Raw genomic sequence first — 19,571 nt, forward strand, 5'->3', positions numbered from 1 at the left:
TGACATAGCAACCTTGTGAGCTAAGCCAAAGCACTTCCACTCATCTCCATCATTGATTCATCATCATAGTGAGATTGGGAGTGATCCAAGTGCATTGCTTGAGTGATTGCATCTAGAGACACTTGGTGTTCGTGTTTTTGCTGTGGATTTCGCTTGTTACTCTTGGTGGTTGCCACCACCTAGATGGCTTGGAGCAGCGAGGATCGTTGAGCGGAGGGTGGTGATTGTCTCCGGCTCCGATCGTGATGATTGTGAGGGGTTCTTGACCTTTCCCCAGTGGAGCGCCAAAAGGTACTCTAGTAGATTGCTCATGGCTTGTGTGATCCTCATCTTGTGTTGGTTGTGCGGCACCCTATTGAGGGTTTGGTGTGTGAAGCCAATTAGCGCGTGAACCTCCAAGTGAGTGAATCGCCACAACGAGAACTAGCTTGCCAGCAAGCAAGTGAACCTCGGTAAAAATCATTGTGTTCATCATTGATTCCAAGGTGATTGGTCTTCATTGTTATTCATCCTTATGATTGATTGGATCATTCATCTACACGGCGGTATAACCCTCTTGATCACTCTCCTTACTTTACCGCATATTAGTTGACAAGCTCTTTAGTGTAGCTAGTTGTGAGAGCTTGCTTGCTTGGTTGGTGTGGCTCTTTAGTTAGTCTTTGAGAGCACACTAACATAGGGTAGTGTCCAAGCTTTTGTGTGAATCGACACTATCTAAACTAGAATTATGGTAGGTGGCTTGCATTTTGAATAGGCTAGCGCAACACTTGCTTCGCCTCATAATTGTCTAACTATTTTGTTAAGTGTTGTTGTAGAAATTTTATTAGGCTATTAGGACCTTTCACCGTCATCTTCTTCCTCACCTAGGGCGATCGAGGACTTCACCAAGAAGAAGGAGAGAAGGAGATCGCATTGGAGAAGGCTTGCATCAAGATTGAAGGCCCAGGGACTTGGATTTCTCATCGCCTTCTCATCTCTCCTCTCAAGGTACCCTAATCATGGACCTCGTCTGATCTACATGGTCAATGCATGATTTTGAAATTCCTTCGGTCAATATGCTACATTGGTGATATAGAAGCAATGCCCAAAGCTTGGAATTGATCCATGATGGTTTGAATATAGGAACCCTATTTAGGGTTGCTGGACGCCCATATCGGACATGTCCGGTATGCTACCGGACGTGTCCGGTATGGCCCAGCAGAGCAGGCTCTCCGCTCTCCTTTAATTCAATCCTATCCTAGAATTGTTTGTTAGGCTTAGCTTCTTTTGTATCTACGTTTTGCAAACTTTTTGATAGTTGTATGTCAAGATGATTGTAAAACCTTGGATAAAAGAATCTATGTCTAATTACAATTCGAGAATAAGCTATGGGCATGTATCTAAAATTCTATGGAAATCTTTGGATACAGGACAACAGCCATGAGTGGACAACAGGAGCCGAGGTCCCAGCACAGGCATGATCCAGCACTTGAGAAGTACAAGAAGGCAAGACAGGAAATGCATCCTAGATTCAAGCCGACTAGTAGGAGGTCTACTAGGGCTACCTCTAGTGCAGCAGCTTAGTATGTAGAGGGGTCCAGGAGCTCTTCTTCTGACATAGACACTGATGAGTTCAGAGTGGAGTCTAGAGAATAAAGAAAGAGGAAGAGCACTGACAGAGGATCAGATGGTGATAGCTCAGATGAGGAGCAGGAGATTGAGGAGGAGGAGCTAGTTCCTCCTGTTCAGCACCAGCTTAGTCAGGGTATGCATTATGGACTTCTTGAGACACGTTTGCCCAATGTGCCCTCTTATGTTCCTAGAGTTGACTACATGGGAATGGGTATGACTAGGAGAGCTAGAGATGAGCGAAGGGTTGATCTGAGGGGCTTACCTAAGGTTCAGTATGATCACCGCTTCCAGACAGCTTTTCACCTGGACTTCTACTCTAGTGTGATTCTCACCAGGAACCCAGTTATAGCTAGGTCTTAGTGGGTTGACTGGTAGTACATTATAGAGTTGTAGAAGGCCTCAGTTGATCATGCCATTGCTATTTGCCAACGCACTAGGGTTTATGAGATCATGGAGTTCCATCATGACTAGAACACAGAGGTAGTAGCTCAGTTTTATGCTACTCTGTTCATTGAGGAGGATGAGAGGCAGATGCACTGGATGCTTGAGGGTCAGTGGTACAGTGTTGACTATGATGTTTTTGCCACTCACCTTGGTTTTCAGAGGATGACCTCCAGAGGGATAGGATCCACACCGAGTAGGTGTTACCTCTTGAGCAGCTCGCCTATATGTATCCACCAGGAGGTGAGAGAGGAGTAGTGGGGAAGGTTCTAGGTCTTCACCCTATCTACAGATACCTAGATAGGATGTTTAGGAAGACTATTGACTATAAGGGTGGAGACAAGGGCAACATTACTGATTATTCTAGGAACCTACTCCACATGATGGCTCCTGATTCTCAGCCTTTCAGCGTATTTGACTTCATTTGGTCCAAGATCAAGAGTGTGGGAGAGAGACCCCTCAAGGGCTATGGTTTTGATCCTTATATCATGCATATGATTGAGCAGGTGACAGGGCACACATTCGAGTATGATAAGATTCACAAGGCTCTAAAGATTGTTGCAGATCTACCTAAGACAGGGTTACCTCCAGCAGGACTAGGAGGAGTAGTAGCAGCACCAGAGGCAGATGCACCTGGGAGTGGTGCACTAGCAGGAGCTTCACCTCCACCACGTGCTCCTTCATGTTCTACTTCATGCCATGGCAGTCCTCCCTTGCCTATTCATAGGCTTTTCAGCTCCATATTTGGGATGTGCTGGGACATCTAGACCCGATAGTAGAAGGAGAGGGAGGCTAGGAGGAAGGACACTCAAACCTTAAAGCAAATTGCTTCTAGGCTTGAGCTTGATCCTCCTAGGTCTCCACTATCAGATGAGGCAGCTAGTGAGCCTGAGACTGAGGAGCAGCAGCAGGCCAGATACGATAGAGAGTACGCTAAGTTCCTTCAGAGACAGCAGCAGCAAGCACCTAAGCACCCTAACACTCTACCACTTCAGGCTTGAGTGCCTACTCACTCTCAGCCATGTCCTAGCACCGCAGATGACTATGCTTCAGATTGGTGGAGTGACCTGACAGGTGGTGGTGGCTACTACGGCTCTGGTGGCTATGACCCATCTGGTGCGGGTGGTTCTCATCCAGCTGGTGTTTCATGCTCAGATGACGAGGATGCTGGTCGAGATGATGATGATGATGAGTGATCTCAGCTTTCCATGATAGCTTGTAGCCCCTTTGTCCTTAGTATGTCATTATTGGACCTTTGTGGTGATAGATGACAAAGGGGGAGAGGGACTGATTAAAGCTTCAGGATAGTTTCATTTGCTTATCTTTATACCTAAAGATATGTACTGCAGGTTGTAGTTTCTTGTTTTTGAGCTTCATTGATGTATCTTGGATTTGAGATAGATTGTATCTTGTGAGAGATGAGACTTATGCTTTATCTATATATCTCTTAAGACATGATCTTTATTTATATATTAGTGGCTTGTGGACTTGAGAAAATGTGTAATGAGTGCTATGTGTGAATTACATGTGTTATATTTATTTTCATAAGGACTATGCATGCTAGAATGAAAATATTTGATGTGATGCCTTTATATTTATTCTTGTGTGATATATCTTGTCATATGCATCACGGTTTCACTTTGTCACACACACATGCACCCCACGAATGCAATGATTTAGGGGGAGTCTCCTATATGTTTTAGTATGTGCAATTGACATTTGAGGTCATTTTGTGAATTCTAATCATAAGCACATATTAAGGGGGGGCCTCTCATAAATCATTGAACCCAAAAGTTTAAATATTTATATTCTTTTCTAAGCTTTAATTAAGTTGTCATCAATCACCAAAAAGGGGGAGATTGAAAGTGCATCTAGCTCTTTAGTGGGTTTTGGATGATTCAATGACAACGTGATTAAAGGACTAACCCATTTGCTAAGTGTGGATAGGTAATAGGTTATCTCATAGGTACTTAATGAAAGCCAAAATGATGTGTTGTTGTATAAGCTATCTAGTTCAAGCACAAGACAACAATGCAAATGGAATTCATGCAAAGGCTTATTTATTGTGGGATTTCCGTGTACTATGTGAAAGCAAGCTTGTAAGAATTAATTAATGAGACATAAGGGATTGCATATGGATTGGTCTCATATTTGAAGCTTGCTAAATTGAAATGAAAAAGATAACAATACATGAATGGATGATTCAATACAAGATGTGATTTGATGGCTTGAGATGGTGAAGATAGCAAGGAAAGGCTTCGAGGTACTAAGCAAGGGTGAAGGGCAAGCGATGGCTTGGCGGCCGAAGAACCTAGCTAGGGTGAAGAAGGAAGTACTTGCATTTAGTTGAGGTACTAATCAAGCTATGATGTTCATGTTTATGTGGAGGATCAAATCACTATTGGAGTGTTTGATGGAAGTGACTTGATACATTTGGGATTATTCAAATTTGATTAATGGAATCAAGTCACATGCTCAAGATGGCTATGCTCAAGTGAAAAGATCTATATCAACATGTTGGCACCCTCACTTGATGAAGATTGGAATACATGGCTTCGTTTGAAAGAGATCAACTCAAAAGGTTTAACTTTGTTATACTTTCAATTTTGAGTTAATAGAAATGCCGTACTATTAAGAGGGATGCATCATGTTGATAGATAATGTTTCATAAGTGCTCAAGCCAACCCATATGAGTTTTGAGTATTTGAGCGACAAAAGAGCTAACTTTATTTTTGCTGGTCTGGCAATACCGGACGTGATACCGGACGTGTTTGGTATTTACCCAGCAGTGCTAAAACTATTGTTCTCAGGTTGGTTCGTCGGGAGTCCCGACATGGGTCGGGAGTTCCGATGTCTCGTACTCTAACTGACTTGGAGGGTTCACTGTCTTGGTCATACCGAACGTGTCTGGTATGGATGGCCAGAGGCCAACGGCTAGTTTTCAAATGCCTTGAGGGTCGGGAGTTTCGACGGTCAGAAGTCCTGGCATATGTTGGGAGTTCTGACACCTTGCTTACTTTGACTCGGTTACATAGTTTTCAAATATACTAAGTCAGGAGTTCCGATGCCTCACAACTTCACTGTAACTTAGTTACCGTTGGAGCAGTGTAAGTCATACCGGACGTGTCCGGTATGCATACCAAACGTCCGGTATGGCAACGGCTATAAAATGGCTAGTTTTTCAAGGGGGCTATAAATACCCCCAGGCCTGCACCTTTGGAGGCTGCTGATTCTGCTGACATACACACACGTTTTTGAGCCTTGCCAACTCTCCTAAACCCTCTCTTAGCGAGTGTGTGATACAAATTGCAAAATCCATTTGTGGGTTAAGAGAGAATTTGAAAAAGAGAGCAAGCCACCACTTGAGCACTTGTGCATATTGTCAATCTCGTGATTCACATTTGTTACTCTTGGACTCTTTGGTCCTAGACAGTTAGGCGTCGCCGGAGAGCACTCAAGAGATTGTGGTGTGCCACGGAAAGTTTGTAACGGTCGATTCCGTCGCCTCAGAATCATTTAGTGGAAGGAGGAAAAGGAGTTGGAAAAGACTCCAGCTAGAGTGACCTTCATGGTACCCTCTAGGGCTGACCTTTGCTGGGTCGCCCGCAGCCCCCTCAACGGAGAGTAGGACTCGAACGAGTCTAAACTTCGGTAAAACAAATATCGTGTCTCAATTCGCATTTCATTTGATATTTGTGTTGCTCCAGCTCTTGTGCAAGTTCTCTGTGAGTATTGATATCTCTAGTAGATACCTGCAGTTTGGTTTGAAGATAGAAATCGAAAGGAGCAAGTTCGGGGCTGTTCTGCAGAAACCGTGCATACCGGACACGTCCGGTATTAGAGCTCTGTGCTGAAAATATTTATTCACAGTTCTAACTTTGTGTTGCAGGGTTGTAGCTTCTAGATATATTCTTTATCCCTTGTACACTGTGTGGCTAACTTGTGAGGGGTGGTATTACTCTTATTTAGAGTTTCTAATTTGAAAACTCCCTTTACTAATTGTTTCCGCATTTAAAGGTGTTAATTTTCAGAAACGCCTATTCACCCCCCTTCTAGGCGGCATCCTAGGTCCTTTCACAATAGAGGGGAGGAATATCATCAGTAGCTCACTGCATGTTACCTTGCCCGTCGTATATTGGGGCTCGTTGATGACAATAATGACAACTCAGTGTCTTCTTTATAACAGTCCATATCTAGATTCGTTAAGTATGATGTGACGTACAGAAAGGCTTGGCATGCTAAGCAAATTGCTCTAGTGATTCGATGGGGTACTTGGGAGGAAGCGTACAACGAGGTGCCCCGCATCTTATGTGTAATGCATTACTATAACCCTAGCTTGAAATGGTTTGTGGACATCGGAGGGATGTTTTTTCAGGACCCATTGATGCATGTCCTCTATCGTGTGTTCTGGTCGTTCGCGCAAATGGAACATGCATTCCAGTTTTGGCGGCGAGTCGTACTTGTTGATGGCACTTTCCTGATAGGAAAGTACAGGGGCACCTTGATCATGGCTGCTGCTGTTGATTCCGAGGACCAGATAGTACCCATAGCTTTTGCTTTAGCAGAGGGAGAGAACAATGAATTGTGGTCATGGTTCATGCGGCTTCTACGTGTGCAAGTGCTTGGCCCAACTCGCACTATATGTTTGATCTCGGACCGTCACGCAGGGCTTCTTAATGCTGTAGCTGAGCATATAGATGGGTTCCCATCTCTAGTACATAGATGGTGCATGAGACACTTTGCCGCTAATTTCTAGCGGTGTCAGCGGAAGCAGGAGGTATGTGATAAGGTAAAGGCTCTATGTTGTGTACGTATAGAGCACCAGTTCAAGGAGATAAAGAGAGAACTAGACAAGATAGTAAATGCAGCAGGAAAGGCCTGGTTAGAGGCGTAGATGGAATAGAAGACTTAGTGGGTGTTAGCATATGACGAGGGGGGTTTCAGGTATGGCAACATGACCACTAACTCCTCGGAGTCCTTCAACCATGTATTCACTGGAGTTCGATCGTTGCCTGTGTCTGGAATTGTTGAGTTATCCTTTCATAAGTGCAACGAATATTTTGTGAAGAGGTGGGAACTTGCGCAGAGGAATATAGCTGAGCAGGGGCATTTTGGAAAGGCCGGAGCTGAACATTTGAAGGAGGCCGAGGAATTGGCCAAGCAGCACACCGCCAAGCCGTATGGACCCCGCCGCCATATTTTTAGTGTACGGGGCAAGGGTGGCACAAGCTTGGGCGGCAAACGTTATGGTGGATGAAACTACCGAGTTGATCTTGAAAAGGTAGAGTGTAGTTGCAATGTCCCTCAGATCATACATGCCCCTTGCTCTCATATGATCACGGTCTGTAGGGTTCATGGGTACAACTATGAGGATCTGCCATATATGTCACCCTTGTATCTCTATTCAAACACCGTTAGTATTTGGGAGATGAGCTTCGAGCCATACCTTGACCCGACACAGTGGCCACCTTATAATGGTTATGACTACGTGTTGCATCTGGATCTAATAAAGGTAGAGAAGGGTAGGAGGAAGAAGAAGCGACTCAAGGGGGACATGGACGCTATGAGAGGGTACAACGAAGACATGTACGGTGGGGGAGACTTCAACGAGACCCGTGGCAGGAATCTTTGCTCCGTTTGCAAACAATTTGGTCACAAGGCTAGTCGGCATAGAAGACGAGGGCAGCAGGTGATTTCAAATTGTGTTCGTATTGCATAACAAGTAGTTCAAATTTTGCAATGCTATATAATGTTAATCTGAATATTGTTAATTTGAATACTCTAACCCTTTGTTTATCAATTTGAAACAGGATGGCCCCTCCCACGCCGCACCAGCTGTACCCCCTTCTTGAGGTGGAGTACGATGACCCTCTTCTTCCACCGGACGACGAGGTTTCCAAGAGGCGTTCGAGGGATCTTTACATTCATGGGACTTAGTTCATTACGTCGAACTTATGTTGAACGAATATTGTCGTTGAAAACTTGCAGACTCATAAACCAATGAAAATGTTATGTGGCAACTTATCATCCATTTATTTGCTTCATGTTCGTTTCAACTTGCGCACGGTCGCGGCAGCACTTGTACAACACAGACAACAACTCAATTGAAGTTGTATGTTTCCTTTTCCGTGTCACTCCCACGCCGTGGTCTATGGCGCGTCACTGATGCATCGTGGACTCTGGCGTGGCAGAACCTGGGCTATAGCGCGACCGAACCAGTGGGCTAAGGCATTGTATTTGAGATAATTTCACCCGATTACGTTTGTTTTAGAAATTTTGAACGCATGATACAAACAGATGTGATCACTTAAGATCAATCATGGGTAATCCGAGTACATGATACATGGGTACAATACATCAATAGTTTAAATAGAATATAAGACAACACAATGAAATTTCTACTACATAGCTACATTGATCATTAATAAAGCATGGAACTAACAGACGACGTAATCAAAAACCCTCAGTCAGAAACATACTGAGTAAGCAACTTGTTGTCCGAGTACCAATCCTCAACCACAATCCTATTGTTGTGGCTAAGCTCACCTACATTGCCCTGATCTGTCTTTCACCTGTAGTAAGCGGCCTCTGCTTCATCTACGGCCTCTACGGCCTGAGTGAAGAACACATCGTCATCCTCCTCCGCTTGCAAGCCCGCATCTGCTAGAGTGATGAGCTCGCTCAGTCTGCTAGTGTCGTCCTCAGCCTCCTCTGCCTGCAAGCCTGCCTCTGCTAGAGCGATGAGCTCGCTGAGTCTGACAGTGTCGTTCTCATCCTCGTCCCCCTCATCAGACAACACAATCGGTGATTCAACGATGCAACCAGCTCGCTTTTCTGTGCTCATCTAACTTCTTTTCCTCATACCCTGCATGGGCCACCTCTGCAACATGGTCCTCGCTGCATCCAATCCCTTCATGTATAAAATGCAATCAGTTAGCAATGCGACTATATTACATTTAAAATCAGGCAACGAAAAAAGGCTTTCAAGCACTCACTGGCACATAATGAAACAACATGCTCGTTCAAGACCTACATCTATACTTTTGTCTCCTCCCTTGCCTTCTTCCTTGCCCTCTCCTCCTCTAATGTCATCCGTCTCTCCAATCCCCATTTGACAAGCCCAACATCGATCGGGTTACAAATACCGTGCTGTCTAGCAAACTCACGCATCTTGTCTTTGTGATGTTTAACAAAAAGGTTGACGTAGTCAGGTCCATATCCCCTCTTTCATGCAATTACTTGCTTCCCCTTTAGTTCATCCAAGAACTTAGTTTGATCATCATAACATTCCTACCTGCATTTTCTAGTGCTCTGTTCAAATGATAAATTATATCATATATGTCTTAGCAAAAGAAACAAAATATGATTTCATGGTTACCACAAAATAACCAACCTCATCATAGTCAATCATATGGCCGCAATAATGGCCTATTCCAAGCTCCGAAGGAACTAGACCGTAGTTAGATTTAACACCACATTCGCACTTGACTGACGGTGCTTTGTAAATTAACCTTTCTTTCTTCTTTTGCTTTGCTTTTGGAGGTTCTTCGCACCATTTGTTCTTAGGACCATACAACCACTCCTTGAAATGACACTTCGCCATTGAATACACTTAAATAATGTGATATTAGTACATGACACATATAGCTCAATATTTCAACACATACACTTTGCACTTACTTCATGCTTGTTTGGACACACAAACTCCAACGTATTGTCAGGGTTTATCATGACTCGGTCTCCGCAATGACACAGAGGAGGTTTCTCGAGTCGTCTAACTGCGGCTAAGTGCTTCTCCTTAGCCGTCATTGGAGGGGGGTTAGGGGGAAGTGGAACCCACCGCTCAAAGTGCTCTCGTGGATGTCGCCCTCTCCACCAAACGTCGAAAAGGAGGTACCTAGGATCAAACTTGTCTGCACCGTCGATCCACTGAAAGAAAAAACACCACTCATGGGCCTACACAACAAAATTCCAACAAAATATTAGTAACCTAGTAATACAAATGAAGAAAAAAACATACGGAAACAATTATTTATATTAAAATGACTGCATGTGTAGAAACAACGAGCCACTGTGTCCGAATGTCTCGATTGAAACACGTCAGCCGGACGATCATAGTCACAGTTAGGGACAGGGAGTTTAGAAGGGACGGGCGCATCTTTGCTAGATTCGTCGGGTACAATTCTCTAGGACGACCCCGTTTTAGCCATAACTGCTCCCGAAACATGTCTTCCATCTAATAAAATGGTTTAAATTAAACATCAATCAAAACAACGCAAATTAATGTAAAATATAATCATTTGCAATTGAAAGCTCTAGTTTGGTTTTGGTGAATTGATGAAACCCTAAGTGCTAACCTAGTTTATCAAGTGATCATGACATAGGTAGCACACTTCAAGTAGAAGAAGCAAATGAAGATCATAACATGACAATGGTGATAGCATGGAGATGATCAAGGGCTTAAACTTGAAGAGAAGAAAGAGAAAAACAAAAAGCTCAAGGCAAAGGTATAACTTGTAGGAGCTATTTTGTTTTGGTGATCAAGACACTTAGAGAGTGTGATCACATTTAGGTTTGATAGCCGTACTATTAAGAGGGATGAAACTCATATCGGAATGCGGTTATCAAAGTGCCACTAGATGCTCTAACTTATTGCATATGCATTTATGATCTAGTAGAGTGCTAACACCCTTGAAAATATTTGTGAAAATATGCTAACACATGTGTACAAGGTGTTTGCAGGGTTGAGATGGGTTCGGCGCTTTTGGAAAAATGAAATGTCTATTTTCTATTGTGTCGGATGCAAAATTCTTAGTGGTTGGCACATTGGAGCAAGGGTGAAGAAGTTAGAGTTGAAATGGAGTTGGTCGAAATGATGCTGGCGTCGGTCTACTGACCGGACGCTGGGTCACTCAGTGATCGGACGCTGAAGGGCTGCGTCCGGTCAAGCTGTCAGACGGCATAGTCACTAGGGTTGAGCACCGGACGCTGGTCTGCGTCCGGTCAAGGTGGACCGGACGCGTCCGGTCGGAAAAACATGCCTCGGGGAGCTTACTGGAAACGATCGGACGCTGGGGCTTCAGCGTCCGGTCAGTTTTGACCGAAGCGTCCGGTCAGCGTCATAACTGTTGGAATCTGACGAACAGCGTTTGAAGGCGATGACACGTGGCGTCCATCGGGCGACCGGACGCTGAGGGCCAGCATCCGGTCAGTTTGACCGGAGCGTCCGGTCAGAGCGCGTTTTGCCCAGTGAAGGGGTATAACGGCTCTATTTGATGGGGGCTCTATTTATAGCCCTATGGCCGGCTGTGGCTCACATCTTTGGCCATTTTCATTGACATAGCAACCTTGTGAGCTAAGCCAAAGCCCTCCCACTCATCTACATCATTGATTCATCATCATAGTGAGATTGGGAGTGATCCAAGTGCATTGCTTGAGTGATTGCATCTAGAGGCACTTAGTGATTGTGGTTCGCTGCGGATTTTGCTTGTTACTCTTGGTGGTTGCCGCCACCTAGACGGCTTGGAGCAGCGAGGATCGTCGAGCGGAGGTGGTGATTGTCTCCGGCTCCGATCGTGGTGATTGTGAGGGGTTCTTGACCTTGTCCCCGGCAGAGAGCCAAAAGGTACTTTAGTGAATTGCTCGTGGCTTGTGTAATCCTTATCTTGTGTTGGTTGTGCGGCACCCTATTGAGGGTTTGGCGTGTGAAGCCAATTAGCACGTGAATCTCCAAGTGAGTGAATCGCCACAACGAGGAGTAGCTTGCCGGCAAGCAAGTGAACCTCGGTAAAAATCATTGTGTCCGTCCTTTGATTCCGAGGTGATTGGTCTCCATTGTTATTTATCCTTGTGATTGATTGGTTCACTCCTCTATACTACGGTATAACTATCCTAATCACTCTCTTTACTTTATCGCAAACTAGTTAACAAGCTCTTTAGTGTAGCTAGTTTTGAGAGCTTGCTTGCTTGGTTGGTGTGGCTCTTTAGTTAGTCTTTAAGAGCACACTAACATAGGATAGTGTCTTTGCTATTGTGTGAATAGACACTATCTAAACTAGAATTGTGGTAGGAGGCTTGCATTTTGAGTAGGCTAGCGCAACACTTGTTTCGCCTCATAATTGTCTAACCTTTTGTTAAGTGTTGTTGTAGAAATTTTATTAGGCTATTCACCCCCCTCTAGCCATTAGGACCTTTCAGCAATGCAACTAAAATAATATAACCGACAATTATAGCAACAAAAAAATACATGGTAAACATACTTCTAACTAAATAATTAACCTTAATATTGACAAAATCAAATTAATATCTTCCTTCAAACCGTAGACCACAGTTCCCAGACATAATTTTTTTCCTCATAACCTTAACTCACATTCATAATATCCTATCCACCATTTAAACGAAAATAAAATGTGCGTCATTACCTTGAACGAGGACGAGGAGGGAGGGAGGCGGCCAGAGAATGGAAGGGAATGGAGGGAGGCGGCAATGGAGGGTCGGGCGGGGGGGGGTGGGCTGCCGGCGTTCGTGGCGTGGCGGCCGACGTGCTCGGCGGCGGGCTGGCGCGGGCGGACGCGGGCGCGGCGGCCAGGCGGCCTTGCTGCTCGGGCAGCGGGACTGGCCGTGGGGGTTTTATTCGGCTCTGCTGCGCCACGGATCGGGACGCGGTAGAGCCCTGCCACGTCACCGGTCGCGATTTCGGTCGTCGCCACGTCAGCCCGCTGCCGCGCCACCATGCATGGCGCGGCACAGGCATTTGGCCGCGCCAGGGCAATAGGCGAAGCCAAAAGTGTTAGTTTTTTTTTTAAAAACCGACCGTGTTAGATTTAAAATTAGTTTCAAAAAAGTGTTAAAATTAAAAAAAAAATCGCCCTTGGCCGTGGCTACGTCGGCATAAATCACAAGTACCAAAGAGCACGTCTGTGTCAGCATAAATTGCAAATCATGAGAAACAAGAAACAATTTTCTTTCTGTGAAAGCACAAGGACAAAATTTGGGGAAGAGGCTCGCCGAAACCCTAGCCACCGCCGCTATCGTCTTTGTCTCTGGTCAGCACAGATCCAGGAAGAGGAGGAGGTGGAAGAGGAGGCGAAAGAGGAGAAGAAGACCTACCTTGACGGATCCGCCATGGCCGGCGAGCTTGCACGCGGGCGCAGGGGCCGGGAGGGGATGACGACGGCGGCGCGGGGGCGAGCGCCTAGACTGAGGGAGGGAGCATCGGCACGGGACCTGCCGGGAGGACGCGACGGGTGGTGGAGCACTCGCGGTCACGGACCAAGCGCGGAAAGGCGTCAAGCGAAGACAAAGAGTCGCGGCCTGGAAAAAAAAAACGGGTGCCGGAACCGGTCAAAACAACCGAGTATCCTGTAGCATTTCTCATATTTGTTATATTAATGAGAATAGAACGAGGTTCTCGGCCATCCACGTTACACATTTCAGAGCCTCTAAAGAATTGAGAGAATAAAACCAGGCTGGGGTGGACACCAATTCATGCTGCTTTCCTCAAACAATCACAGAATATATATATAATAATCCCATTATCTACAGGCAGATATTATAGAACTGTTCTCCGTATGGCTCAAGTGGTCTCTACATAACCTTTTGATTGAAAGGAAACTGTGCTCAAGAGAAAGAGATCCACTGCGCATTTTACCTCTCCAACAAATTTTACCTCTCAACAAATTTCTCGATGCATGTGACCAGTGTGCTCTCAGGCACAGCCCCAATAACCGAATCTTTTTTCTCGCCATTCTTGAATATCATCAGGGTGGGGATGCTCCGGACCCGGTACTGGCTTGCTGTGTCCGGGTTCTCATCTGTGTTGAGCTTGTAGCATTTCAGCTTCCCCTCATAGTCCTTTGAGAGCTTGCCAACAACTGGATCTATCATTTTGCATGGCCCGCACCATGAAGCCCAGAACTCAACAAGGACAGGAAGCTCGCTCTCAATCACAAGCGATTGCCATGTTGACTTTGTCACATCTGGGACTACAATTGAACAGTTGAAAATGAGAAAACGTCAAATGATCCATATGTATGGTACCAACAACAAAGGAAGAAATGTCAAGATATAACAACAAAGATAAAAGAGTTTCATGAGCCATTGAAATAAAATGGCAACAGCATGCAGCTTGTAGGAGAGGTAATTTTCTCACTTAGAATTTGTTTTTTTGAAATACTACTGCTAGTGGTACAGTTTAAGGGGCCACTTTATAGTTTATACCGGTGCAACTACAGTCCTAGGCAGAGCAATATGATGATTTAGGTATGGCAAGTTTTTTTCATTCTTAACCAACATTACTTCAAATGCTATGCAAAAGCACAAAGAAGTGTTGTTTTTGCAAAGAAAAACTGAAGTAAGGAAATTAGGTTCTAAAAAGAAAATAGTGTACATGAACCACATTGATTCGAATTAATGATTTGACAAACATGGTAAACCAAACATTGGAACATAAGGAGATGGATGTATAAATGAAGGTGCTCAAAGTAAGGACAATCTACAAACACCAAATGCCCAAATGGGAGCACGACAGGATATGCTTGTCCCAGTATGATGCATCTAAACAGTTAGAATATGCCTCGCTTTGTACAAAAAGCATGTCGCAACTTTGTCATAGTTATTAAAACGAAACAAGAAACAACTTCCCGAGATACTATTCAATCATGGCTAAGCAGTAAGCACTGCTGGCTTTAATCTCTCAAATTCTAATTCTCTCAACAACTTTTATGTTAAACCTCAATAGAACCATGGGTAAAGCAACAAGAGTAAAGGGACTGATAGGAAATGCATTCGATCTTCGCAGTGATTAATAATGTGATACATGACATACATTCTCATCAAATCAAAAGGAGTTGTGTTTCACACGCCACCATAAGCGAAGAAGGCAATAACAAAATTGGCAAGATAACAAGGGTACATGACCCACGCGAATACATACATAAACCTATTCATTTAACTACTACCGAACAATTTAGGGCTTATAGTAGCCCAAGTTTGACACTTGTATGATTCCATATTTGGATTATAGCGCCTTTCCACAAAAAGAAATGGGTGGTCAGCAACATTAGTAATTGTAACATTAAACTATAATACCATAATAAAGCAAGTCACCCATGCGCATGCATGGATCTCTGGATGCACCATAGGAGAACTGGGGCCATGTTTAGATTGCAAAAAATTTCAACCCGATGAATAGTAGCACTTTCGTCTTATTTGGTAAATATTGTCCAATCGTGGACCAACTAAGCTCAAAAGATTCATCTCGTGATTTCGAACTAAACTGTGCAATTAGTTATTTTTTTTACCTACATTTAATGCTTCATGCAAGCGGCTAAAAATTGATGTGATGGAGAGAGAGTGAAAAAACTTAGAATTTGGAGGTGATCTAAACAAGGCCTGGATGGTATTTTAATGCTTTCCCAGCAATAAAGAGTCCAACAACATAAAGGTTGTTGTCTCCAACACAACACAGGTACTAGATAGTAGATACCCATGTGCTTGACCTTCCCAAGGAAACACAATTACAAATCTACAATTGAACCCAACATGATATGTGATCCCAATAAGATGTATTTGAACAGTTCAAATATGTCTTGCTTTGTGCAAAAAGTGTGTTGCAACTGTCATAGTTATTAAAAAACCAGAAGCACTCTCCAAAGCTATTATTCAATCATGGCTATGAAATAAGCATTGCTGGTTTTAGTCTTTGCAAATTTCACTTTAGCAAACAACTTTTATGTTAAACCAATAATTGTGGATAAAGAAACCACACTAAAGGGACTGATAGGAAAGGCATTCAATTATCCCATGGATTAACAATGTGATACATCCTCATCAAACCAAAGGGTGGTACACAATGCCATAACAAATTGACAAAATAAAAAGGGGTACATGACCCACGTGGATCATACATGAATCTATACATTTAAGTATTTAACTAATACCGAACAATTTAGGACTCCAAAGTTGTATGCTTCCATATTTGATTATAGCATCCCTACTCGACAATATTAGTAATTGTGATACAAACCATAAGAGCTTGTTCGGTTTTGGTGGGGATTGAAAAGGATTGAGGGGGATTAAATCCCTTACAAGTCAAAAACCCCTCATCCCCTCCAATCCTCTTGGGGAGAGGATTAACCAAACAACTGATAAAGCAAGTCACCCATGCACATGCATGAATCCCTGGATACACCAAAAGGTGCTTTGTTTGCTGCAGAGGTGAAGGAGACTTCCTCACCTGATTTTCAACAGTAGGCTTATTACAGAGGGAAAATTGCATGCACCAAAACGGGATGGTGTTTTGGACTTTGCTTTCCCAGCAATAAAGAGTTAAAGAGTCCAGCGACATATCTGTGTTCCTGCCTCCAACACAACATAGGTACTAAATAGTAAATACACATGTGCTTCATCTTACCAGGGGAACACAATTGCAAATCTGCGATCGAAGCAAATGCAAGTAGATATGCTGTCTCTATCACAGGAACGCACTACAAGAATACATGATGGTGCATGCATGAAAAGGTAGACATTCACAAAAACCTAAAAGCACAGACGTCAACAGCTGCTTGCGTGGAGTTGCTATCCAGAATGCTGTGCCCTTGGTGTGGTAACCTTTGATCCCCTAGCTAATTCCTGCTAATTACTCCGAATAGTTGCCTATACGTAGAGGAGACCACGCAACCTAAACGACACAGGCACACAGCATCATCCTATCATACTTGCCGATTCCTAGAACCAAACATGTAATCGCGTTCCAAACAACCAAATCTGTGTATCATTTCTACAATTCTACGTACGGAGTAATAATCCTCATACACACGCCACTCGGGTACCTTGGATGGTCGCGTCCTGGCCTTGGACGGCGCACACTACGGACGCGCCACGGCCCGTGCCCCGTCTGTTCCCGGAGAGGCCGGTAGTCGCGCGGAGCGGCGAGGATTTGACGGTGGACGGGATCGCGCAGCAGATGCGGTGCGCGGGGTGGGCAGGTGAGGAGGCGCAGGCGAGTGTAGAGGAGGCGACGGGGACGGGGAAGGCGAGGCCGGCGGCCATGGCGATCCGCGACGGGGACGGGGGGAGAGTTCGAGGAGGCAACGGAAGGTGGGGGCACGTTTTTGTTGCGGTGCGGGTGCGGCCGTGCGAGTGCGATGCGACGAAAGGGAGACAGGCGGGGAACGGGAGGGAAAGAAAAGCATGTGGGCTAGCCGGCTAGTAGTTCCGAGAGGTGGGACTTGGGCCGGGCCGGGACGGCACGGCACGAGCCTCTCGTGCTTCGTTCCACTTTGGGTCCTGCCCTCTAGGCACGGGAGACGTCGGGCCGTGCTGATATGTATGCCCTATTCGCTTCGGTTATAATTCGTACTCTTTTTTTTTTTTTTGTCTTTTTAGTTAGAACAGTATTTTTCTCTCACAACAAATTAGTCGAAACAGTATTTCTGTTTGTTTTTTCAACGAAGCGAACGGAGCCATAGCACGATAAATCTTTTCTTCGGCCCAAGCACGGTCCGTGGCATGCCGGCACGACCCGAGCATGGCCCTCATAATGTATCTACTAGTTTTTTTTCGCTCGTGATATAAAATATATATATATATATATTGTGTGTATTATTTTAATAAATTTTTTAAGTATTTTCATAATCTATTCAAGGATTAGATGAGATAGTATAGCAAATGTTAAAAAATTGTATTGTATAGTTGTAGAAGTATCTACGTGCCATGCCGGTCCAAACATAGCCCAAAATACGGGCCGGACCATGTAGCCCGCCGTGTCGAGATCCTGAGCATGGCACGGCCCTCGTGTGCGTGTCATACCGACGTGACCCAAAATATTTCGTGCCGTGCCTTACTTCGGGTCGTGTCAAAAAAACGACCATGACCCGCCCTTAGACGGCACGGCCTAAATCCCAGCTCCCGTAGTTCCGATCCAGCCAGTTCCCCTGTGGTGCGGCGCGGCGGTGTCACCTTGACCTCGCCCTCGCGCAGCGACTGGGGGCCACGCTGATGGCAACTTGACGATGAGCCCGTTGCTCGGATTTTGCTAAACAAGTATGGCACGACAAAACGCCTGCAATGGCTCGTTTTCGGGTTCGGAACAACGAAACTGAAATCGTGTGTTCCTTGCACCTGCAGCCGCCCCGTTAGGCCAGGCACAAGCCGCACACCAACCAGTTGAGGCGCGCCGCGCGAAGAGGATGCCGGCACCTCAACCTTGCCAAGCTTGGCTGAGGTTTTCAGCGTTCAGAACAAGTCAGATAGCATTCGCACTCACAAACTCAAGACTAGAACGTTTTATTTGTGTGTATTTCGAACATCTGCACTGCTAGCCTAGTAGTGCCAAAAACCCCGTCGCCGTGCACATCAGCACATCTACTGGTACTTAAAAACCTAGCAGCAAATAATGTTATTACGATTCAGAGTAGTGTGCTGAATGTATTTCTGGCAGTTGATACTGCAATGGCTGCAATTGTACTAGCATCCAACTCAATGATGAATCTTTACAGCATGTTTACTGTACTTGCATCCAGCTCAATGATGAATCTTTACAACGTGTTTCTTTACAAGCTTCATTCATCAGATTATTCCAAATTTGAACTCCATAAATGGTAAGGCTTCTACATCCCTGTCAGAGTTCAACGAATAATTCGAACTCTTGATCACCCACCGTTAGAACATGGGCGCCCAATAACAGTACCCTTTTGCCTTCAGGATTGGCTGCGCTCATATGCTTGCAAGGGTCCACGATAATCTCCACATTGGATGCACTGCCAGCCGCCGTGTGGACACGCTCAAAGCCAACCAGCTGTTTTATAGGAAAGGTCGGAACGCTTGATTTCGATCTCGCAAACCGAAGAACAGCATGACTCCCATCCATGCTACCATGATTCGAAACAGCAACGTGAACAGAGAAAGTTAGAGCTTCACATGACGCAATATCTTCAGTTTTCACGAAGTATAGTCCATCCCTCCTTATGTATGCAGGCTTTCTACCGAGAGGAAATTATGTATTTGGCACTGAAATAAATCGGTCTTTTATATTTGGCACTAGAAAAATTAAACTTCCTTAATTAGCACCAACTTGAATTTTTCTTCTATAAATGGCACTGCCGTCCATTTGATGTACTAACGGTGTCAAGTAACAGCTAAAATGTCATGTCTACCCTTCCATGTAGTAGCAATATATAGTGCCAGATAGAAAAAGAAAAACTGAATATGTTGTCAAATAAAGAAAGCATAAATATCACAAATATATTTGTGAATTAAAACATGGCATTTTGATAATTGATGAGTGCAAACAAAATAATCAATAATTTCAAATACTAAGATAAGAACACGTACAAAAAATAATAAATAAATTTTAGGCATAAGTTTACATCGTAGATCGTACAGAATTAGGAGCGGTGCCAGCCCTAGGGGTAGGGCACGAGGTGCGATGGCCAAGGGCCCAAGCGGAGGAGGGGCCCAAACCCAGGTATATAAACCGTCAGGTCCTATAGTCCATTAGACATTAACAAACTAATGAG

General features: G+C 44.6%; 1 protein-coding gene across 2 annotated transcripts; it reads right to left on the bottom strand.

Moving 5' to 3' along the window:
• Window positions 1-9,882: 9,882 nt before the first annotated feature.
• LOC136497679 (thioredoxin M2, chloroplastic-like) lies at window positions 9,883-17,213 on the bottom strand. Of its 2 annotated transcripts, none has more exons than XM_066493528.1 (4): window positions 16,884-17,213; window positions 13,721-14,036; window positions 13,162-13,365; window positions 9,883-10,288 (listed from the first exon to the last, which is right to left on the bottom strand). In XM_066493528.1, exons 1-3 carry the CDS (start codon window positions 17,101-17,103, stop codon window positions 13,341-13,343), a joined length of 561 nt encoding a protein of 186 aa, XP_066349625.1. In that variant the 5' UTR covers window positions 17,104-17,213; the 3' UTR covers window positions 9,883-10,288; window positions 13,162-13,340. The 2 variants fall into 2 exon arrangements, with proteins under 2 accessions (XP_066349625.1, XP_066349626.1); XM_066493529.1 differs by having other exon boundaries at window positions 9,910-10,008.
• Between the last annotated feature and the right edge of the window lie 2,358 nt (window positions 17,214-19,571).

This window comes from Miscanthus floridulus, chromosome 12 (genome assembly GCF_019320115.1).
Source record: "Miscanthus floridulus cultivar M001 chromosome 12, ASM1932011v1, whole genome shotgun sequence".
Taxonomy (NCBI): domain Eukaryota; kingdom Viridiplantae; phylum Streptophyta; class Magnoliopsida; order Poales; family Poaceae; genus Miscanthus; species Miscanthus floridulus.

What these genes read in the sequence shown, in the direction of transcription:
- LOC136497679 (XM_066493528.1), bottom strand. Translation starts at nt 17,103, where the DNA reads ATGGCCGCCGGCCTCGCCTTCCCCGTCCCCGTCGCCTCCTCTACACTC. An exon ending in CCAGGACGCGACCATCCAAG is followed by an intron (nt 14,037 to 16,883) that starts GTACCCGAGTGG and finishes GTTCAATTGTAG; the next exon opens with TCCCAGATGTGACAAAGTCA. An exon ending in ATCGAGAAATTTGTTGAGAG is followed by an intron (nt 13,366 to 13,720) that starts GTAAAATTTGTT and finishes TTTTTTTTCCAG; the next exon opens with GCCGCGACTCTTTGTCTTCG.